The sequence below is a fragment of the Schistocerca serialis genome, chromosome 5 (genome assembly GCF_023864345.2).
Source record: "Schistocerca serialis cubense isolate TAMUIC-IGC-003099 chromosome 5, iqSchSeri2.2, whole genome shotgun sequence".
Lineage (NCBI taxonomy): Eukaryota > Metazoa > Arthropoda > Insecta > Orthoptera > Acrididae > Schistocerca > Schistocerca serialis.
Genome location: NC_064642.1, coordinates 429,974,336 through 429,998,924, shown reverse-complemented (window position 1 = coordinate 429,998,924; position 24,589 = coordinate 429,974,336). Strand labels below are relative to the sequence as shown.

The following is a 24,589-nucleotide window of genomic DNA, read 5'->3' as shown; positions in this document are numbered from 1 at the left end:
ATATTTCCAGAATTAATACACTGTCAGAATGAAACACAGTTATGCACTTTTAATACATTTATCATACAAAAAATACCTAATCCTGACTACTGTAACCAAGTGCTGTCAAAACTTAAATCTAACAGACATTTTTACTTAAGCTGGCCTGACAATCCCTGTTAAGATATTATCTATAGAGTAGAAAGAGTTGCCTATCAAAAAGTCTTCCAAGCTCTGTTGAAACTGTGGTTTATCTGAAACCAAGTTTTGAATGTGCAACAGGGACCAAACAAATGAAGCCATGCAATTGTTAGCACACTGACTTATTTGAGAGGACAGAAATTGCCATGTCTGGCCATCCCAATTTATGTTTTCCGTGGATTTCCTAAATAATTTTCAGGAAATACCAAGACGGTTCCTTTGGCAAGGCCACAGCCAACTGTCTGTTCCATCCATGTAATAACATCCTGATATATACTACGTCTCTGTATAACTGAGCTATTTATTTTCATTGAACAATGATGACAAACCCTGAATCATTATCAGATGATGACTGGATGAATGAATGAATATATAAATAAACTGCCAGTCAGATCAGATCATACCAGATCATTCAGTCATTCATCCACCCAACGTTCACAATTCAATCTCTCATTTTCTAGCTATGAAGACAATCAACTTAGGTGTATCCATTGTCTAAGCAGAAATAAAAATGCAGTAACAAAATGAATTTGTAGAAAACGTTTCTATATATTATTTTCTTCTTCCAAAGCCTTATATTATACCCACACCATAAAACCATATAGTATTTCTTTTTATATGACATTTGAAACAAATCAAATTCATAAAAAACAAACCTAGTAAAATATCCAGGATGGAATGTAACAATACCAGAGAAGTTCTCCGAGACTGCAGACGTGTGTGCAAGTTGCATTTGCGTACGCGAGAGAGCGAGAGAGAGAGAGAGAGAGAGAGAGAGAGAGAGAGAGAGTGTGTACTGTTGACAAAGGCCTTATTGGCCACAAGCTGTGTGAATCTTTATTGTGCCTATAGTGACTCAGCATCTCCGCTATATGGTGAGTAGCAACTTTCCTTCTCTGGTATTGTTACAACTGAAATATTTTCAGTTGCAGCTCCCCAACTCAAACTTCTGCATTTTAAACACAGCTTTCCCTTACATTTATTATAAATGAGTAAGATGTGCAGTGTGCAGTTATTTCCATTCAAATTCTCCATCTCTCTGGTTACATGGTCTTCAGGCAGACACAGGACATCAAATTTCTGAGAACTTAATGTTCCAAACATATATGCTCATCTCTATTATTTCTCAAATCCTTAACATTATAAAATAAACTGTTTTGCTGCAGATTTTTATTCTGTTCAAGGTGAAATTATGTTTACTGTCATTTCTACAGTAATAATCATCCAGATCTTAATATAAATAGGAGGCCTTCCAACTCCAGACCTGTTTATAGCTCAGCTAACATGTTCAGCCTACCCCTTTTGTTCAAATACATGAATATGCCAAAACCCATCAGCTAACAACAACACCAACAAGCATAGTAGCTTTAATACTTCTGTAGTGTAAGGTTGGTCATTGTCCTGAAAAATCTCCATAAAACCAAGTAACTGATGTACCTATTGTATCCTTATCACCCATAATACAAAAATATTCATCTTTATGCAGGAGTTTCAAACTACAGTATCAGAACTTTGAGGATTTATAACCAGAATTCATCCATGAAAACTGCACATTCCTGTCAGTTGATAAATGCTGATGTGGGTCTTCATAATCATGAGTAATTCTGCCTTTCACCATTTCCTTGTCTTATGCTTTGCTCTTCAGTCCCATACAGTTATTACTTTGCTTCTTGAACTGTCTATTAGTTGATATCTGCTTCATCTCCCTTTTTTTCCTTTACCACCCCTTAAATTTCCAACTGGGGTAAGTGCTGCCTACTCAAGATGCGGCCTAACCAATTTTTCTTCCTATTCCTGTGGTCTCCAAGAGGCTTCTGATCTCTCTCATCTTCTGTTAATTTCTGTCCTACTCAGTCTTCCAAATCCAAAATTTTATTTTGCTTCATACCCACATTTACAGCCCTCTTTCCTAATATTTTGATAATGTCCAGGTTTATGTCCCACGTAAATCTCTGTCCAATTTGGCCACTCACTACATCAAATTTTCATTCCGTTGCTTGAATAGCAAACACTTCCTCAGTAATTGCTGCTTTCAATCTTATGTTTGCATCACGTCTTTGGTCCTCCATCACAGTATTTTTAAAGAATTTGAATTTTAAACCTGCTCTAATTGTCCATTTATCATGATTTTGGTCTGCTTTATTTTTACTCCCATCTTTTTGTACTTTCCTATTTTTTATGTCATTCCAAATTCTTCACATTTGAAGTTTAGGTATTGCGCCATTTCCTTAAGAACCTTCTCAGATTCTGCCAACACTACCATGCTGTCAGCAACCCATTTACACTCCACCATTCTGCCTCTTGAACACACACATTCATTCCACTCATACCCCCACTCTTATTACATCTTCCAGAAGATATAAACATAGCACAAATGAAATGTGAGATTCCTGCCTGCCTCCTATTTCTCCATTAATTCTCCTAGCAACTCTGACTCTAGCTTTCTGCCTGCAGTACAGTTCCTTAAACTGTGTATTCATTACTCAAGATAGCTTTGGTCACATGTGGTATCAAACTTTTCCACAAATTCCCTAGGCCAGGCACACAACAAGGACACAAATTTAAACTAGCATACCTAATGCATACCCATCTCTCTTTGCAGTAATTGAGGCACAGATTTAAGTTTAATTTGTGTGTGTTCCATGTTATCTTACGAGATTATCTTCTAGTGAGGATAATTGGGGAGGAATGAGAGGGAAGGATAGAGCAGGGTGTGGGTGGGGGAGGTGAATGTGGCAGCGGGAGGGAGGGAATAAAATTTGGTACTGCATACATCTCACATCCGCAGATTTCAGATAATAATGGACAGAGTCCAAGTTTATATGAAAACTTACCCTCGAGTTCACGGCATTTGCACTATTAACAGACGGCAATGCAGAAGTTTCTTCTCCATCACCAACCACATCCAACAAATCTTCAACCAGTCCTTCAGCACCACTTCCATCACCATCACACTCAGCATCATCCCCTTCCTCAAAGTCCTCCCACCCTCCATCTTCACAGTCTTCACGTTCGCTAACATCTGCTTCCTCCTCTTCTGCACCATCTTCTTCTTCAGTCATCAAGGGCACATGGCAAATTTCAGTATTTTCTCTTACACCTAATGTGTTATCATTTGTAACAGGGGTTGATACTTCATCACCAGAGACTTCTCTTGATGGCCCAGCACTATCAGTTTCAGCAATACTATCTGGAAGTTCCACACAAACGGGTTCAGTTGGACTTGGACTTGTACATTCAGTCTTATTCGATGAGTTTGAACATGATGCGGCCATTATAGTTGTGTTTGCCCTGTAAAATGACATAAAAGATCAGTGACGAAAAACTGCTGAAAACAGCAACATAAAACTACTTCGTAAATAGGTATTCGCGAGCTATACTAGATTAATAAATAACATAAACGTGACACTACAGTGGATCCAATGGCGAGCACCACAAACTTAAAATTTGTTTCTTTACGAGTCCATCTTACACTTACACACGGAACTTTTACTTAGTCATCCAACAGAAGTCTATTACCCCACACCCACAAAAAAAAAAGAGGTGCCTTAGTTCATCAACAGCAACAACTGTATTTTTCATACATTTTTGTATTCAAAATTCAATCATGCTGCGATGCAATCAACGAACAGCGAAGCCACTTAAACTTATCATTGTTGTAGTTACCCGCCTCAACAAAATATTTGTTTTCCTCTAACATTTAATCCATTTTTAAATAAGGTTACGCCAAAAGAGACTGCTAAATATAACAAACAAGGGGGAAAAGCCTTCTTTACTCATCCATCAATGCGTTCAGATCGACATTTATTGTTTTTCGGCAGGCTTTTAACCGAAAAGAGGCGCTCTCTAAGTGTCTTTTACTTATTCAGATACTAGGAACAGGCAAGTAATTTAACATTCATACTCGGACACTTGCACGGACAGAAATTTACGAACCATTAAGTTCCTCAGGCAGCCATACTTCATGGTCAAATCAGATGTACAGCGCCGTATAAGCTGTCAGTGCTGTCATCTACAGACGAAAAATCGAAGTAGGCTTTTGTTTACACATATTTACGACGAAATGCACGTGAACTTATTCTTCCGCACTGTAACAACACGGGAACGCTCTCGAAGAATGAATCACATATTTATTTCCCATAACGTAGCAATATAAGAACAATTAATTTTTGAGGTTACAGTCGATTCTCGTTTGAACTAATTGAGTGAATAAATAAATGGAAAATTTGGAAGTTTAATAATATTGACAAATGATTTATTTGCTTTGATATCAAAACCAAGTGTGGGATATGCAACCTCCCTGGCATAGGATATGGGGTTTCCATGTGCTGGGTTGTTGGTAATAGAAACGGCAGACAGGCGTTACAGATCGATATTGAACGTCATTTCCGGAAGCCCCTGGAATTTGATGTTGATGAAAAATGTGAGAAGAAACGCTAATGGGGTTAAATTTTATACATTATTCACGCCGTGTTTAGCTGAAATAATTCAGAAACTCAAACGGTCAGGATATCAGCTGATAAACTTCAACAACATAATGTAAGTTAAAGAGAATTCTCTGGACTAGTATACGCGATGTTTTGACACAACGATCAGTATTATTGTAGACAGTAATTTACTGTCAGCAGTTTATTAGGTCGTTTCTTTGTTTTGTTTATAATATTTGGGTTTTAACAGTTGTTTCGGAGTTAATATGTCTGTATCAAAAGATCGCCACTCCTATGACAGGGACAGCAGCAGTGACACAGAAGATTACCATGACTCGGACGACCGAAGGCGTCGTGTGTATCACAAAAACCGAATGAGGTAATTATACCTTGTTTTAGTTATTAGTGTTATTTTGTGTCATTTATTTGGTTGCTGTTTCAACTGCATCTTGCTAGACACCCAACTGATCATCAAAATTACGTCATCTGCAGTATGATCTAATGGTGGATTAAAGTGTTGATAGGGTTCTGGAATTAACTGAAGCCTTCGGTATCGCTTTATCAGCTCACAAGTAAACTGGAACTAAGCTACAAATAAGTATTTCACCACACCTAAGGTGTCATACATTCGCTGGCTTTGCCCGCTGAGAGCCCATTTGTCATCTTTAGGCCTAATCGTCATCTTTCGGACTAATCTGTAGTTACGCTACGAAATCTACATTGCAGAAATTTATGTACGATAAAAAAGGTCAAGTATAGTGCATGTGTGATGTCACACACCTCAATATCATGAGATCACAGGAAGAAGCTGACATCTGGTATTGGTAGGTTTAGTTAATCCATCAAAATTTTGCTTCTCTGCATATGGAACCGAAATTCTTTTCTCAGTTGAAGAATACTTAAATACTAAAATATAGATATCATATGTCTCAAATTGTCAGACATCCTCAATATAAAAATAAATTTAGTGATGTAGCAGATAGTGGACTAGGGTCAGTGTGACTTATTTTTGAAGAGGTGTGAGACAACATAGCAGTTGTTCATTAATTCAGCAACTTAACAGAAGGCCAAATAGAGAGCTTTGTTTATAGATGTATAAACACGTATAACACCAGCATAGATAACATACTGGGTGAGTAGTAGTAAACATTCTTAAGGCCATTTAGGGGAAATCGTAGACTTGTGCTGAAATTTAAAATGGGAAGTTAAGGTATAATTTCTGTGGTCAAAAATAGTCATTAGACACTCACTATAACTGCATATAGAGAAGAAAATCAGTTTTGTCCATTTAACGGACACATCCAGGCATTTGTTAAATGATTTTTAGAAACCCATGGAGAAAATAAATCTATAGCTGTCTGGAGGGCTCACTTCAGTTGTTGCATTGTGCCCCACATTTATGTTCACTGTAACAAAGGGCCTTCCATTGCAGTAAATTTTTATTTAAGAAATAGGCTACAAAACTAATAACAGTTGTAACAGAAGCATGTTTTTGAACTTCTTTGTTATTATAAACTAGTGTATCTCAAAAATGAGAAACACATTTCCTGATCAAACAAACTGAGCTCTTATCAATGATGCAAAGGAAAATCAAATCTGAAATTACCATTTTGAAATATAACTGGGTCGACAGAAGAGTCCGATCCAACGCGTCAGCTTTGACCCGTGACGTAAGGGTGTTGTCGTGTGTGACGTCATGACGGCGCGGAGTTTGGTTTGAGTGTGGCTGTCTCCAGTTCTGTTTTATCTCATTTTATTTACTTTTCTTATCTGTTCGTTCTATCTAGTGAGATTTTTTTTTTTTTTTTTTTTTTTTTTTTTAAAAAAAAGACAAAAAACACTAATCAGATACTGAAGCATATTTATCTTCTATGGGTTGCAGGGGTTACGACCCCTGGGGAGGTGGGTGGGTATTCATGCATGGCTGTCTTCACTTACACGTTGTAGCTACGCAAGGCGTCTAAATTTGTTTATATTTAGTTTGCCCCCCACCCAAAACACCCCATTTCCCACGCTTGTCTCGTTAGTGTCATTAGGCTTCTTGTGGAAAGTGTGTGTGTTTGTTTTTGTTTCCGCCATATTTGTGACGTCATGGGGCAAAGCAGACGGGTGGGATCGGACGCTTCCGTATTTCCATATGACCTTTTGAATATTGACAGAGTTAATGAATTCTTTAAAATTATTTTGGTCTTGAATAACTCTGCATTTATTGGAGAAATCTGGTTGCCACTTGCACAGTCCTATGTAAATGAGGAAACAAATCATTATCAGAAAGTAATTCTGCCATAAGGTATAATCTGCTGAAAAATTGTACAAGTTTGTAACAACAAGGTTTATCTGCTACTTTGACAGCAAATTGTGATAAATCTGCTGTACACTGAGCACCTGCACTGTTGTACCTAAAATGTTGGGCAGTTTCAAATCGTTAGCAGTAGTAAAGCAAACTTGGTGATCAGTTCATGTATAATGTTATGGAAAAACTAGCCTTTACAAAACCATGGCTGTTTTGGCCTAACCATACAACTTATTAAGTTGTAATTTGGTATGGCTTCATGTAAAACCGATATTCACGGTAAGGGTGTTGTGGCGCGGAGTTTGATTTGGTTGTGTTTGTAAATGTCGTGTTGTTTGATGGCATCCTCTCTCTCTCTTTCTCTCTCTTTCTGTGTGTGTGTGTGTGTGTGTGTGTGTGTGTGTGTGTGTGTGTGTTTGGGATGGCTGCCCGGAATTTGTTGGTGGTAATTGTGTTTTTTCTTTTTTATTATTATTTCCCCCTGGAGTTGTAATTTGTTGTGTATAGAATGTGTTTTAATTTATGTAGGGATGTTTGAGTTTCTAATTTTTGTGGTGTGGTTTTGGTTTTGTTTTCCGTAGTTGCAGGCATTGATTTTTTTTTCCTTCAGTAGTTATAGGTCAAGGGAAATGATCAATTCCTATTTTCGTATTTTTATATGTAGGTATAGGTGTTTGGCTACCGTCAGCTGTGGTCAAGGGAAATGTCTGATTCCAATTTCCGTAGTTTTTGCTGTAGGCATTTGTGTTTTGGTATCGTTAGCTGCCATTGACCTGTATAGGTCAAGGGAAGTGTCAAATTCCTGTAGATTTTGTAATCATTATAGTTATTATTATTTCTTTCTTTTCTCAAACATTATGTCTGGTCAAAAATGGAAAGTGACGCGGACCTTGATCAAGCGTGACTTTTAACTGTACGGTATATGTTAAATTGCATTTAGGAACTTTTGGGTAATTGAACATGTATCAATAATTACGGATTTCTGTAGTTGTATATATAAGTTTGGATGTAGCTGTATTGATGTACTGGTGGATATTGTGTGGTATGACTCCTTTAGTTGATAGTATAATTGGTATAATGTCAACTTTATCCTGATGCCACATGTCCTTGACTTCCTCAGCCAGTTGGATGTATTTTTCAATTTTTTTCTCCTGTTTTCTTTTGTATATTTGTTGTTTTGAGTATGGATATTTTGATTAGTTGTGTTAATTTCTTCTTTTTATTGGTATGATGTCAGGTTTGTTATGTGGTGTTGTTTCATCTGTTATAATGGTTCTGTTCCAGTATAACTTGTATTCATCATTCTCCAGTACATTTTGTGGTGCATACTTGTATGTGGGAACGTGTTGTTTTATAAGTTTATGTTGTAAGGCAAGCTGTTGATGTATTATTTTTGCTACATTGTCATGTCTTCTGGGGTATTCTGTATTTGCTAGTATTGTACATACGCTTGTGATGTGATCTACTGTTTCTATTTGTTGTTTGCAAAGTCTGCATTTATCTGTTGTGGTATTGGGATTTTTAATAATATGCTTGCTGTAATATCTGGTGTTTATTGTTTGATCCTTCCGTCTCACTGTATATATTGCCTTTTCTTAGCCACGTGTTGGATGCGTCCTGATCGATGTGTGGCTGTGTTAGACGATACGGGTGCTTGCCATTTAGTGTTTTCTTTTTCCAATTTACTTTCTTCGTATCTGTTGATGTTATGTGATCTAAAGGGTTGTAAAAGTGGTTATGAAATTGCAGTGGTGTAGCCGATGTATTTATATGAGTGATGGCTTTGTGTATTTTGCTAGTTTCTGCTCGTTCTAGAAAGAATTTTCTTAAATTGTCTACCTGTCCATAATGTAGGTTTTTTTATATCTATAAATCCCCTTCCTCCTTCCTTTCTGCTTAATGTGAATCTTTCTGTTGCTGAATGTATGTGATGTATTCTATATTTGTGGCATTGTGATCGTGTAAGTGTATTGAGTGCTTCTAGGTCTGTGTTACTCCATTTCACTACTCCAAATGAGTAGGTCAATATTGGTATAGCATAAGTATTTATAGCTTTTGTCTTGTTTCTTGCTGTCAATTCTGTTTCCAGTATTTTTGTTAGTCGTTGTCTATATTTTTCTTTTAGTTCTTCTTTAATATTTGTATTATCTATTCCTATTTTTTGTCTGTATCCTAGATATTTATAGGCATCTGTTTTTTCCATCTCTTCTATGCAGTCGCTGTGGTTATCCAATATGTAATCTTCTTGTTTAGTGTGTTTTCCCTTGACAATGCTATTTTTCTTACATTTGTCTGTTCCAAAAGCCATATTTATATCATTGCTGAATACTTCTGTTATCTTTAGTAATTGGTTGAGTTGTTGCTGCCAGTAGTTTTAGATCATCCATGTATAGCGAATGTGTGATTTTGTGTGGGTATGTTCCAGTAATATTGTATCCATAATTTGTATTATTTAGCATGTTGGATAGTGGGTTCAGAGCAAGGCAGAACCAGAAAGGACTTAATGAGTCTCCTTGGTATATTCCACGCTTAATCTGTATTGGCTGTGATGTGGTATTATTTGAATTTGTTTGGATATTAAGTGTGGTTTTCCAATTTTTCATTACTATGTTTAGGAACTGTATCAATTTAGGATCTACTTTGTATATTTCCAATATTTGTAGTAACCATGAGTGGGATACACTATCAAAAGCATGGTGTTGTAAGTGTCATTAATTTCTGTGTAATGACTGAAGTTAATATTTTGTATATTGTTGGTAGGCATGTTATGAGGCGATATTTAGCTGGGTTTGCTGTGTCTGCTTGATCTTTAGGTTTCAGATAAGTTATTCCATGTGTAAGTGTATCAGGGAATGTGTATGGTTCTGCAATGTAACTGTTAAATAATTTAGTTATAATAGAGGGAAACATTCCACGTAGGAAACTCTTTGTCTTTAAATATGTCTGCTTGTGTCTGTATGTGTGGATGGATATGTGCGTGTGTGCGAGTGTATACCTGTCCTTTTTTCCCCCTAAGGTAAGTCTTTCCGCTGAAACTCTTTGTCTTTAAATATGTCTGCTTGTGTCTGTATGTGTGGATGGATATGTGCGTGTGTATACCTGTCCTTTTTTCCCCCTAAGGTAAGTCTTTCCGCTCCCGGGATTGGAATGACTCCTTACCCTCTCCTTTAAAACCACTTCCTTTCGTCTTCCCCTCTCCTTCCCTCTTTCCTGATGAGGCAACAGTTTGTTGCGAAAGCTTGAATTTTGTGTGTATGTTTGTGTTTGTTTGTGTGTCTGTCGACCTGCCAGCACTTTCATTTGGTAAGTCACATCATATTTGTTAAATAATTTAGTTAGATGTGAATGTGTTGAGGTGAACTTCTTTAGCCAGAAATTTGCTATTTTATCTTTTCCAGGGGCTTTCCAATTTTGAGTAGAATTAATTGCTTGGGTGACTTCATGTTGTAAAATTATCACTTCAGGCATATGTGGTATCATCTTGTATGTGTCTTGTATGTCATCTTGCTTGTATCCACCATGCATGTCTGTTATGTTGTACCGGGTTTGACCATATGTTGCCCCAGAAGTGTTCCATGTCTGTTATGTTTGGTGGATTGTCTGTTTTAATGTGTGTGTTACCTATTGTCTGGTAAAATTTCTTCTGGTTTGTGTTGAATATTTGGTTTTGTTTCCTTCTGTTTTCACTTTTTTTGTATCTTCTAAGTCATTTGGCCAATGCTTGTAATGTCTGCTTCTTTTCATCTAATTGCTCCATCGCTTCTTGTTGTGAGATTTTACCTAACCTTTTTCGTTTTTTGTCTGATATTTCATTTCTTATAAATTGTGTTAGCTGTCCGATGTCTTTTCTCAGTTTTTCTATTCTGATCTGTGGCCTGTGTTGCCATGCTGGTTTTGTGGGCTGCTTCTGTGTGTTGGTTGGTTGTGATCTATGCCTAGTTTGTATATTTAGTGTAGTGAGTGCTCCTATATAAACCAGTAGTTGTAACTCTTCCATAGTTGTGTTTTCATTTATTTTGTTGTGTATGATTGTGTTGATAGTTGTTATTGTTGTTTCGACTTGTGGGTTATTTGCCGGTCTATGCAAGAATGGTCTAATGTCTGTATTTGTGTCTTTGTATTCTATATATGGCAGCTGAAATTTTTCTTCTATATCTAAGATGTGTGTCACTTCGTGTTCTATTTGTGCTTGTTCTGGTGGCTGTCTTAAGATTTCGTTTTCCTCTGATTGTTTAATTGATGCGTGTTGTCCTTTGTTTGTTTGCTCTGGGATGTTTGAGTCCATTACTGTATTTTCTTCTACTTCTGATTGCACATTATTTTGTTCCAGTATTTGTTGTACTTGTTGTTTGATGATTTCTAATTCTGACTTGGGTATCCTGTTATTTTTGATTATTACTCGGATCTGATCAGCTAGTAGTTGTTGTGTTAAAAATTTTAATTCTGGGTATCTGGTAATAAATGTTGTGTATACTTGTGATCTGTATCCAGTTGTGTTGTTCCTAGGTTTGTTGCTTGGTAATAACAGAACATGAGGTGTCGGTTAACTTCATCTGACCATCTCATCCTCTGTCTTTGTTTTCCTTCTAGGGTGGTTGCAGGAAGCATATCCTGCAAAACCCCTCTATTTGGATTTAAATCATTTTCCAGTTGGCTAGCAGTGTCATTACCATCGTGGGCGGGCATAGGGTTCAAGCGTCGTCCCCAACCATGATGGCGCTTGTCCAAGGCTTCATTAGTTCTGTCCTGAACCAACTAATCACACTAAAAGGGGGGTTAGCCCTATTAGTGGTTTGTTCTTTTCATCGCCTTTTACGGCTGGCAGAACATACCGGAGGCCTGTTCTTTTCCCGGGCCTCCACAGGATTTATTATTGTTATTATTATTATTCTTATTATTATTTTCATCTTGTGTGTTTTGGGATTGTGATGTGTGGTCGTCTTTTATTTTTTATTTTTTTACTGTTATATTTAGCTTGTCTCCTCCCTAAAACCCCCAATTTCCCATTAGTTTGATTTATTTTTGGAGGGAGATGTTATTGTTTTATCTACACATATTTTCGTGTTTATTGCCATGTGTGTGTAGTGATATCATAGGCACCATATTGGATACTCTTAGAATAACCACTTCTGCCATATTGATGACATCGTGGGTCAAAGTAGACGGGTGGAATTGGACACTTCCGTATTCCCCATCCTGTAAAAATTTCATCAAAATTGGAGTGTCGAATAGGAACCTTTTTTAAATTCAGATTATTTGACATGGTATGACCCTATTGTGACTGCAATTGGTACATTTAGCTAGCTGTGAAGCAACTAGGGGCAGCAGAGACACTGTTATCATCACTACCATGATGACTGTGACCTTACCTCCATCATCAAGTCGCTGTAATTTTCTTATTGTAATTATAATAATATTGTTGAATAGCACCTGTTTGAAATTTAACAGAGATAAATACCAAATAAATACAAATTCACATGTATTGTTACAGTTGGGTTCATATCACCTTCCTTGGTAATAAAGGGTGTATGAAGTGTAAAATTGTATTCTTCAGTTGATCGGAGTGCCATTATGCATACAGTCTCATGATCAGGAATGTGAGTACCAATCCCCATTTCTCATCTTCCTCCCTCTCGCCACCCTCCTCATCCCTGCTCCCTTTACCCAACCCAACCTCTGAATCAAACCAACTTGGTCATGATAAAAGTTTCTGCATGCATTGCTATAAAGAATAAAGCATCTTGCATTCCATGAGAAATGGTATACGCTGTTGACTCAAGTCAGTCCTTTTGAAAGAATATTAATATTTGTTTTAGTAATTGATTGAATATTCTCTCTCGCTCTCTCGCAAACTATTTATTTTTTAACAATTTCAAGAGGAAAAAAAGACGAAAACAACAAACTTCCACAGATGGTCAGTTCAAAAACTTACGCACTCAGTCTTTCAGCATAGGTTTTGAACTCTGATATTTATAATAGAGTTGTTCATTTTTTGCGGAGCCTTCTTGAAAATACAGCTAAAGAAATATTATTTAAAAGAATTTTTTTTCTGACCAGGTTGCACAAGAGTGAATGCTGTCATTCTTTCTCAATGAGTCCATTGTAATTGCACAAATTCCCTGAAACAGTACATGTACTGGATTGGGGGTTAAACAAGTCCAAACAGTGATCTTCTTTCATTTGTGACAACAGGTTATAATTTCACAGACTAACAAATTATTTGTGAATGTTCCCACATATGTTGTGCTACTAGACTAAAAAGAGGAAAAATAGCTGTTGTTGTTGTTCAGTGTTAGTGACCGTCTCCAGCTAGCACTGAAAGTGTTGTGCAAAGATAAGCTCTGCATCATTAAGTTTATGTTCCCAGTAATATAAAAGAGGGGTGAGTATTAGTAAAGGCTGCAATCACATCTGTATGCTTTCTCTGAAAACCACTGTTAAGCGCTTTATAGGAGGTACTTCCCATTGTACCAGAAATAACTGCTTCTTCCCAGGAAGAACATCTAAATGTCTCTGTGCTTGGCTTAATCAGTCAGTGGTTTTTTGCAGTCCTTACAGGAAGAGAATGCACTTGGCTGTCGTTTTTGCTGGCTTCTCCACTAAATTGTGGTTCTTAGAATTTTGTAAGTAGGTTTTCATGGAATAGTTGGTACCTATTTTAAAGTGTCTGACAGCTCAGGTTTTTTCTGTATTTTCTTGACGCTCTCCTGTGATTTAAACAAGCCTGTGAACATTCTTGCTGCCTTTCATTGTATATGCTTAATATCCTATTTGGCATGTACCCCTGAAGCTTGAGAAATATTTTAAGATAGCATTCACAAGTGTTTTGTAAGTGGTCTCCCTTGTAGTTCAGATACTGTATGGAGGTTGTGAAAGAATGAAGTGTACATGTAAGAGGTGGAAGTTCAGAATGGTTTAAGACGAAGTGAGATGTTCAACAAGACAGTTCACTTTCCCCATTACTCTTTAATCGCACTTACGGACACAATAATGAAAGAAATCAAAGATATAGAAAATGGAGATCTCTGTGCTTTTGCTGATGCCATCAACATGTGGAAAGGGATGAAAATGAAGGTTCAGAGGAGACTGGATTACTGGAATAAAAAAATTAAGGGATTCAAGTTGACTGTGAGTATAAGAAACCTAATCTGGACTGATGAAGTCCCTCTAAGAACTAAACTGATGAAGCCCCTCTAAGAACTAAACAAACCTCGTATAAAACCTATCTCCTGGCAATCATGATGTATAGTCTAAGATCCTTGTCATAATTGAGAGAGAAGAGAATCAAATATAAGCATGTGAAATGAAGTTCCTTTGGTCAAGTGTACAAAAAACTGGAAGAGACAGTCAGGAACGAACATACAAGTAGAAACCTGCAGGCAACCTTGACCATGGAGGAAAGAGTGATGAGTGCTGCGAGATTGAAGTGGTTAGGTCATTTGAACCAAACTGCACATCAGTATTTGGAGATGGAGCTGCCAGGAAAAAGACCGACTGGCTGGCCTAAAGAGAGATGGGCAGACCATGTTAATGAAAATCTCAAGAGGAGAGGAGTTGTGGTGTGCAGTGGAGAGAGAGAAGCTGTACCAGGACAGAAATCAGTTGAGGCATATTGTTCACATAGTTCCTACCCAACTTGCTGGAAGGAAATCCGGTGGTGGTGAGTTGTATGAGATGACTGATTCCAGTTCTCACATTGATATTGTGGGCATAAAATAATCCTCCTCCTCATTTTTTTCATCGTCTAATTGAATATGTCTTTAGTGTTTTTCGGACAGTACTTCATGGTACATAACGGCATCATCTGCAAAAAGTCTGAAGATACCATTGTTTGTCAGATAATTATATACAAAATGAATGGAAAGGGCCCCTGCAGACTTCACTGGGACATGCTTGAAGTTACTTCTATTCATGACTCTCCATCCAATGTAACATTCAGCTCCTCCATACCAAGAACTCCTCAATCCAGTCACATTTTTCTCCTTGTGATCATACTTTTGCATATAAATTTCAGTTTCATACTGAGTCATACACTTATTAAAAGTCAAGAAATACTACATCCCACACATCTGAGTGCCTTGATCCAAGGCATCCAGGATGTCATATGAGAAAAGTGAGAGTTGATTTTCATGTGACCAATTTCTTTCCAATCCATGTTGATTGGTGTGGAGGAGAGCTCTATTCTGTGATTCTACAAAGGATGAATGCCAATGAGATTGGATGGTAGTTTCATGTATCTCTTCGCTATCCTTTCTTATAAGTGGGGGTGATTTATGCTTCCGTCCAGCCACTGAGCACAGTTTTGTATTAAACAGATTTGTGATATAATATGGTCAACAGATGTGCTAACTTAGCTTCAGAATTCTGTACACAATGTGACAGGGATTTCATTAGGCCTGGAGCATGACACTTTTAGTGATTTCAACTATATCACAGTACTTCTTAGCCTCTTATGAATATCACTCATCTTTGCAGTGGTGTGAGGATTAAAGTGATTTAGTATTGACAAATACTCAATTTTATCATGTAATTGAAACTGTAGCAATTTTTAAAAATGACAGTGGGGTATAAGAAATATAAATATTGTTTGTCAGAGGAACACACGACTAAAAATATACACTTATTTCTGCCAGTAGAGCACTGGGGCAGTACAGTTCTGCATAACAAACCTAAAAAGGCAAATTAGGTCCAACAACAATTACTTTTCTTTCCTCATTCACAAAGACAATGAAAACAATTTGCACAAACAGGTGTGGCACAAACAAGTACAGTAGTTATTGCATCATTGTCTGCAAATGTTCCAAATGTAAAGGAGACATATTGCCTACTGGCTACCAGAAAAACATATAGATAGCAGCAGTATTCAGTTTCATGCTCCTGAACAAGCAAAACGAGAAGCCAGAGTAACATTTACAGTGAAATCAATACTAAGGGGTTTACTTGAAGAACCAAAGCTCTTGGAAACAGAGTTGACCATGTAATGGTATTTTTTGGGTATTGAGTGCCTTGTCTTTACAGTAGAAGTTTCGTGTAAGAAGTATGGCTGATACAACCAGTCACTCACTCAGCTAATCCTCCATCCATTGTAGGATCCCCAGATCAGTGGACAAACAAACATAAGGGAAAACATTGCCAATAAAATCTCTCAGCAGTTGAACATAACATGTATTGAGAATAGGTGTGCAGGAGCTGCAGCTTTCAGTTCAGGAAAGCCCACTATATCTTTAGTACAAGAAACATTTTATGTTAAGTTTGAAGTACCAGTTGATCACTGCTTCAGCTTCTCAAGGGTTGGTGCTTCAGTCATCTTTCTGGTTTTAGTCACATTTTATCTCCGATAAATTTACTGTTCAGCTTTCTTGTTACAGAGATTGAATTATATCACACTTACTGATATCCAGCATTGTGTTCTGAAAAATAGGCTTTTGCGTCAATGAGGCAGTACGTTAAAGTTGGAGTTGCAAATGATGGCGGTCAAGTTTAGGCTTGTTCTGCGCACCTACATCTCGCATTCTCTGACAGCCAATGACAATTCAAAAGAGTACTGAGCACTCTGCTGTGAATGTTGTATGCTGTGCAACCATTCAACTTGATCATAGCGAGTTATTTAGTGAATCTTTATTCCATTTGTTGTAAGTTGTCATGGCTGATGATGGTTTTAAGTGACAAATTGTACATAAGCAAGTGAGATACATAATTTGCGGGATACATGCTTTCACAAAGTGTAAAGCACATGTATGCGCAGACTGCAACTGTTGTTTGGAATAGGCAACAATGCAATCCCCGTCCCTGTTTTGTCCTGTGCAAACCACCATTGTTCGTGGAGTGGACTATTGTTAATAATGCTTGTAACCACGTATGAGTAGATCATATATGTAAGTGATGACCAGTCCTCTGTTATGGCCAGTGATGAAGTTTGTGGGGTGTAGATTTTAATCTGTTACAAAGTAGCTGTCTCACCAGCATTTCATCTATTGATCAGCGACCCATAAGTATCAGCTGTAGTGAATTAAATTCTTAACTCCATACTTTTAGAAACATAACGATCAAGCATAAATATGGCAGGCACAAAGTGGTCCACTGTTTTATGTAATTCAGGTCACTTTGTCTCAAAAAAAAAGTATGGGTGCCCAGTATGTGGTGAAATCTCACAAGGAAACCTTCAAGACTGTAGTGTGGAAACAAAAATGGCACTTCGTGCAGCAGGCGTTATTGGGCTCCTGTAGCCACCCATAATCCTATATCACTCACCTATTTAATTTTCATTGGTGACATAATCAGAATCAAGTGTTGAATACATCTGATCCACATTGTTCCAGAACCTCAACACCTTCTCTCTCCTTCTGTTTCATCAGCCATCCAGATTTAGGTTAACCGTGATTGCTTTGGGTAGATATAGAAATATATTGATTGAAAAGGCATGGCAAATTTCCTTCCCCAGTTTGAGTTTGTGCTCCATCTCTAATGACTTATAGATAGGCCATGAAAATCAAACCTTGTTTCCTCTGCAGCTTCATAAGCTGTTGTCCAGTATCTTGATGTCCACCTTGCCATGACTCTCTAAAAACTCCTATTAACAGTAAATCTACCAGACTCCAACAATACCACTACTCAAAGAGCTGTCATCTGTCGTTACCATAGCTACTGTGAAAAGCAGGCCCACTTCCAATATGCTGAAGGTCTTGTCAGTGCCTTTGCAGGCAGACAATATCTTCATAGAGATCTCCCATGCCTTATCTCTACATAAACCCAACATTCATTGCATGCATGCTGACGAACTACAAAGAAATGCATCCTTTGTCATTCAGTACCACAAAGGACTGTAGCAACTAAACTAGTTTCATCACTAGCATTTAGATTGCTTCTTGTTCTGTCCAGAACTGAGGAACCATCATTCACTCACCTCTCAAAGTGGTATTCGACATTGCACCCAACCTACACAGTATCCTTGTCAGTCACTTTACCATTGTTTCTCCCAACTCACTACCTCATACACCATATGCCTGTGGAGGAACCGTGTGCAAGACATATCTCACATATCCACCATCCACTTCAAACTCTGGGCTGCTCATAGTATTTTCCATCTCATCAGTGACAACACCACCTGAGGAAGTAGCTCATTATGCACATGAATAAGACCTCAAAAACTATCAACATGGTTTAATGGCCACTGCCAAAGTATTCAAGGTACAACGAGGCAATGCTTGTTGGCTTCTAGCTATTGACTTAAGTGTCTGCTTCATAGCCCCAAACTATTTGGATGTTTTTTGCCAAACCAGGTTTTCAGAACTGCATAGGTGGAAACCCTCATTAGAGTGTGGACTTGATGGTCACTGGTACCTGTTCAAATAAACACATTAACTGTGATTATGTTGCACTTTTTTCTGCATCAGTAACTATTGTATCATTTTTTTCCACTTCCACCCCTTTTTGAGATTAACTGCTGAATGTTTTGGATTTTTCCTGTAATTTTTTGTCATGGTAGACGTCTATTCAAAAGTTTGCCCAGAGTTCTCTATTTTGATTGATAGAGAGACTGGCATGTCCCACTACACCTGGAATGGGCTGTTTCACTGAAGAGTTATTCTGAAAATTTGTGTTATCCAATGAAAAATAAACTGTTTAATTATTGATAAAGATCTGCAAATATCAGCAGTATTTTGTTGAAGGTTTTGTGCTTCATTAACACCATTTTGGTAGAATAATGTAAAGTACCCACTTGCATCTTAAATTGCTTTCTGGTTGAGTAATTTTTTTCTTTGTTATATCCTCAATGTAAATAACACTATTTACTCAGATTTTTTATTGCAGAAAAAGAAAAAAAGGCCTATGAATCAAACTGTGTCCATATGTTATTTAACAGAATAAATTTCCAAACAAAAATTTCTGGCAAAGCAGACTGCTGAAGTAGACTAAAGCAGTTCTAACAATGGTTGTGGTAGATGTGTCTTGTGACGGGGCTGCTCTTCTGCCTGTTTGATTTTTCTTTTTTACCTGCCTCCAAGATACTGAAATCCAGAATGAATGCCTGAGAATGTATGCAGTGTTATGTATTTTAGTATTGATGGTATTCAGGTTGACAGATAGGTTTCAAGGGGCAGCGTTTGTAGTATCGTAATCAGAGTTGATGAAAAAGCACCATCATGAACATTTCAAACAGCAGTGTAAAGTGTAAAGCATGCCTAGTATAAGAAAGTACAATGTGGCAAAGTATGGCAGGACAGAATTTCTAGCATGTGGTATTCCCCTTTTAAAGCTCAAAAATCTTGTTATGAAATCATAACTAGAAAATCTGATCCTGATGAAAGTGCTTAAAGTAAGTTACACTCTCAGCCTCTACATGAAGAAAAATTGTCACAGATCATACAATTAGTAGCTGATGATCCAGTTCATTGTATTCTGGTTTCGTTTCTATGTGAAACAGATGTGTTGCATATTTTAGTGGATCTCATGAGTGGAGAACAATTTAATCCCATGTTTTTGTTAACCTGCTTCTTTTAGAAAAACATACAATATCATCATTACATAAGGTTTCAAGAATGCGTGTTTTGCATTGTGGTTTGTTGGAGTAAGACTGGTGCTTTCAGATCAACCTTCTTGCTTCTTACTTGAACTTCCATTCTAAGTGTTCTGTAGCTTTACCTTTTTGGATTGTCTGTCAGAATACACACGATATTACGATTTTCCACTACAACTCTGATGTCGGACAATGCCTGATGCTTTCCCATTATTGTACTTTAAATATGAGTTGGGGAGAATGCAGTGAGTAGGAAAGTTGGATTGGAATGGGCTAATGCATATATTGTGCACAATATTCTTTGTTTGTGAGGTCTTAAGAGGAATACTCATGTGAATATGAATTTGTATCATGCTTTACAAAAAAAGCCTCTTTTTGGAACACAGGCATACATAGAAATTACAGGTCTTCCTTTACTGCCTTCCTCTCATTATCACAAGATGGGGTACTTGATTGAAGTTGCAGTGTTTATCTGTGGTAATTTTTTTGTTGTATGCAGATTTTTAGATGCTTTACCAGGTGGTTCTTCAGCTGTAATGAAGGCTGGAAAAACAATCAAGTGAAGAATAACTACAAAATGAACTGAATGTTGTACAGGGACACATCTGCCAACAGCCATGGCAAAACTGAAGAATGAGAGCTTTGAGACATAGTAGATTGTTTTGACAAATTTGGAGGATATACTTGAAGATACTGGAGAACATAAGCTGGAGTGAAGCTTAGTCAAAAGCCCTGATGTAAAGGGCGTGGCAGAGAACAAGAGTAATGATTACTGTTGAAAAACAAAATGCACATCTCCTCTGTCTGCTTGTTTAGAATGCCTTTTCTTATTTATAAATGTAGTGAGCAACTGCAGATGAGATCTCTCTCTAAAACATTGAAATGTTGAATTTATCTGTTTCATTAGTTTTCTGAACGAGTGTCTAAAGTAGGTCAGTGTGTCTGGTGATGTTCAATAGATTTTTCAATATTTGAGTGATTTTTTTGAATATTTTGTGATTTATGACTTACATATGCATTCCATAATACTTTTTACATTTGGACTTGATTCCTTTTTTGTCACTTTTTTCACATAAAAGTCCTTGGAATGACATTATCATACAAACTTAAATTTTCCTGAGATTCACTATAAGGCATTCTGTCCCAACAGTGATGCTTCTATGGGACCAGGGTGCTCCAGGACGGTTGTACACAAAGTGTGACCACAACACAAGATGGCCACCGTCTTGTCATCATCAGATAATATATTGTGTAGAGCTTCATCCACAGTGTTAGCTCAGTGCTAGAGCTTTCAAATGAGTGAACATTTCCCTACATAAATGATATGGCACCGTCTTCTGTGTTTCATTGGTGGTACACATGTCATTGTGTCCATTTCAGCTATCTTGAAACCACAAATACCACAGGCCAAAATGAGGATGTGCTTGCAGGAAGCCCACTACCATTTGCCATACATTTGTAGGACCTATGCACGCTACACACTATCATGGAGACCAAAATACCACAATGTTTGGTGCTCCATTGAGTGTGTCATGTGTTTTTTTACTTTCACATATTGAGGATAATGTGAACTCTGTCCACATGTGGGAAGTTGTAGAGTGCAAGCTACTCCCTTTTCTGTAGGTAACTCCATGTACCATGTTTCAGCAAGACAATACCTGGACAATTGGAGTAAATGTGCAAGTTACCTTCAGAGTACCAGTACTTCACCTTTGCCCAATATATCTCCCATCAAACACCCCTGTGGTACAGTTGATTGGTAATTAATTTTTTACTACTTTCCAATAGTCACCGTTGATTCTTTGTGGAGTCATATCATGTAACCTAATTTGTGGTATCAAGTTCATTTCAGATGTGTGTTTCCTTCTTGGTATCACAGTTTCCACAAATATTATTGTAGTTGTATAAGTGTGAAATGCATATTGAAATTGACAACTATCCTATTAATTAATGTTCCTTTGTCATACTAAATGTGCATTGTTAGAGAGAGAGTGGGGATGGGAGAGGATGCTCTCTGTTTGAGTGTAAATAAACCTGTCCCTACTCTGATCATTATTCTGTTGTCAGTTGTAGAGAAACAATAGGGAATTTGTTTTGTTCAGATTGAAACAGTGTTGATGGTCATACATGCATCTTGTACAGAGAGTAAGGAGGTTCTGTTCATGTGCTAGTTATACTTATAAGAGCATGTCCCATATTAAAAGGTGAACAGTAAGATGTGTGTGTCACTTATGTGGCCCAGTTGTATAGTGATAGGAAAGGCCAGATGAATTATTTGTTTTAATTTAAGTACATGAAAAGTCTTCACTATATAAAAAAGAAAAATGCACTTGGAAATAAACCCTGTAAAATTACAGTGATACAGCATGGTTTAAAAGACAAAATTTCAAGTACTGTCAGTACCTACACATAAAAGTAGGAGAAAACTATATATACATATTGAAACTTGTGTGTTCCTTTCTCAAGGAGGTAAGAGGCATATCTCGGAGAGGGCTGGAAAGGATGGGAATGTCATTCAGATTGTACATTGGGAAGGGCCAGTATCTTGTAAGCATGTGAGAAGACAAAGAAAGAGATAAAAACTTCATTGCCCCCCCCCCCCCCTTTCCTCACAACAGGTGGGTCCCTAATCAGCCAGGGTTTGTGACCTGTCCCTTTCTAGTGTTCCCCATCCCATCTTCTTTACTTCCTGAGAATCAAACTTGCAGATTCTGGAAGCTAGGTATTGTTCTTTCTACTTTCATATACATTAATTGGCAATACTTGGACTGAAAACTTTCGACGTAGCTTAATCCAAATCACCCTTACAGCGCTAGAGAATGATGGTGTCTTCTAGGAGCTGTAGATGGGACTTTGTACATAAAGTTTTGGTAAGGAACTCACGTCCAGTAAGGTATGTTTTTATGTAAAATAAGTTTGAAAATAGGAGCACTTTCAAATCTCCCACTCTACAGTTTGTACACAACAGAGACAATGAGCTCTGACCCATGTGTCTTGCAGGAACCTGTGGCATGGGCAATGTTTCAAATATCAATCATTGGGCTCTCTTCTACCTCATGATGTCCTCTTTAAAGTCAAGAGCATGGCTTGTCCATGGAACACCACAGTCAACTCTGCTAGTAGTGAATATACTTCCTTGCAGCTGTTGTTGTAATCAGGCAAAAATTTTATACAATGTCATAATTTCAACAGGGACTGAAGATGGCAGCCTCTTCTCAGTTTGTGTTTACTGTGAAATGGGAGCAAAACTTTAACTTTTAAGTCCCTTTTAAAATTCCTGGAAGCCTGAATAGGAATTGTGAAATAACCAGCATACATCAGTGTTAGTTTCCGTTTGATTTCAGCAGGACATTGAGGCATTCAAAAATGAGAGGGGGGGGGGGGGGGGACCAGGCAAGGTGATTCGATCTATATAATCCTCTGCTGTTGTAGAGGAAGTTTTTAGATTGTTAAACTGGGAATATGAGGAAGGAATGTGTGTTTGTGAAACATGTCTAAACAATGTACATTTTGCTGATAGCCTTGTGCTGGCTCTAGTGCAGATAAACATCAGCAGTGAATGGAAGAAGTTCCTAGAGCTAGTTTGAAAATAGGCCAAAAAAGGAACACAATAAGACAAAATTGTATCCAGAAAAAAATAGTATGAATAAACAAGAAGTTGTAGAAAAGTTCAATAACTTTTTGTATCTAGGGAAATTCAAGACAAATGGATCATGAAATTGACTGGAAGATGTGATTTTGACCTCAATGGAGATTAGTGGGACTGTAGACAAGTGAACAGATGGTTCTTGTTCCAAGGAAGTTCATTGCTTGTTACCAAGATATTGAAAACACCAAGTTGGTTACCTAATGAAAGGTGACTAAATGATATAAGAAAATACACACAAGTGTGGTGGATGTGTGTAGCTGAAGACTATTATGTATGAAATAGTCTACAGCAGTACTTTATCTAGTTGCAGCCCTCAAATAGGTGGTGATGATCATAAAATGAACAGATAATAAGATACAGTGTGACAAAACTTCATTGTTATTATCAAAATATATTGAACATTCTTTGATACACTGTGGGATTTGACAGTAAGGTGTGTCATTTAACCAACAGGTGAAAAGTGTGTGCGTGTTTGTTGGAAGGGGACGGCTTGTGTCTTGTGATAGTCACACTGTTTGCATTTGCAAGTACTGAAGGAATTGAATTGTGTCCTTTAGAGATGCTATATGCAGCAGTCTTACTTTTAGCAATTGCAGAATATGTTCCAGACGGGACTGTGCCATTGTCGAACAACTCAGTTAGTGTTAAGCAGCCAAAAAGACTTCCTATACTGTTTTGTATTTGAAATAAATGAACAGTGGTAGTTTTTGAATGTATGCAGAATGTATGATTGTTTTATGGAAAAGGTATGGAAATGTAGATTGCATCTCTCAAAGCTGTTACCATAGTATTTGTGGCAGCTCATAACAAATTCTTGATTCAAACATCCAGTTTTGTTTAAAAAGGTGTTTAAATAATCTGAACTCCATCATAATTTTAAAGTACCAATAGAAAAGGCACATGTTAAACTAATTAAGTCTTCTGCTTAATAGAAACCAAATAATCCAACCTTTTTAATTAGAAGTATCTTATCCTTTTCAGGTGTGGTTAATAAGCATTAAATATTTAATTTAATTGCTAAGGCTGTCATGATCATTTGTTGCACAAACTGTGTGTTGGCTTCTGTCTCTGGTTCTTCGGCCAGCCTTTGTTTGTCGATTTCTCTGATGTTTCGCCAGCACAAGTGGCTGGCATTGTCTGAGCTTGACCATCCATTTTACAACGCCAGCCATCATGCTGACGAAATGTCAGAGAAATCATCAAACAAATGTCGGCCGAAGAATCAGTGTCAGAAGCCAACAGGCAGTTTGTCATTTGCTTTAACGCTTGGAATGTATAAAATTCACTTAAAAAACGATAGTACTGTTTCTAGTTGCATGAAGTGGATAAACTATAGAAAGAATATAACTTGTAATGTTTGAAGGTATAACAGTTTGTACTGAATGAAACTGCATTGTATTTTCCTGGCACTGTATTCCTTATTTAGTAATTAACCCATGTATGCTTTTGCATCTTGTGTTTACATCATAATTTATACTCTGTTGCTAAATTGCATGGTTATCAACTCTTCTGAGCATGCTTAA

At 37.3% G+C, this 24,589-nt stretch overlaps 2 protein-coding genes across 5 annotated transcripts in view; one reads left to right on the top strand and one right to left on the bottom strand.

The window, feature by feature from the left end:
• Nucleotides 1–4,246, bottom strand: part of LOC126481070 (F-box/WD repeat-containing protein 7) — a 138,254-nt gene extending 134,008 nt beyond the window's left edge. Inside the window, exons 1-2 of the mRNA XM_050104555.1 lie at nt 4,117–4,246; nt 3,015–3,471 (exon numbers count right to left, since the gene is read on the bottom strand). Coding sequence (XP_049960512.1) covers nt 3,015–3,455 — 441 coding nt within the window. The 5' untranslated portion in view covers nt 3,456–3,471; nt 4,117–4,246. The remainder of the gene's footprint in view (nt 1–3,014; nt 3,472–4,116) is intronic.
• A 310-nt stretch (nt 4,247–4,556) lies between these two features.
• The window catches only part of LOC126481122 (BTB/POZ domain-containing protein 10), a 120,363-nt gene continuing 100,330 nt past the window's right edge, over nt 4,557–24,589 (top strand). For 2 of the 4 annotated variants that reach the window (XM_050104657.1, XM_050104659.1), the window contains exons 1-2: nt 4,557–4,719; nt 4,909–4,986. In XM_050104657.1, the coding sequence (XP_049960614.1) occupies nt 4,589–4,719; nt 4,909–4,986 (209 nt within the window). In that variant the 5' untranslated portion in view covers nt 4,557–4,588. Of the gene's footprint in view, nt 4,720–4,857; nt 4,987–24,589 lie in introns of all 4 variants that reach the window. The other 2 variants (XM_050104656.1, XM_050104658.1) reach the window with 1 other exon arrangement.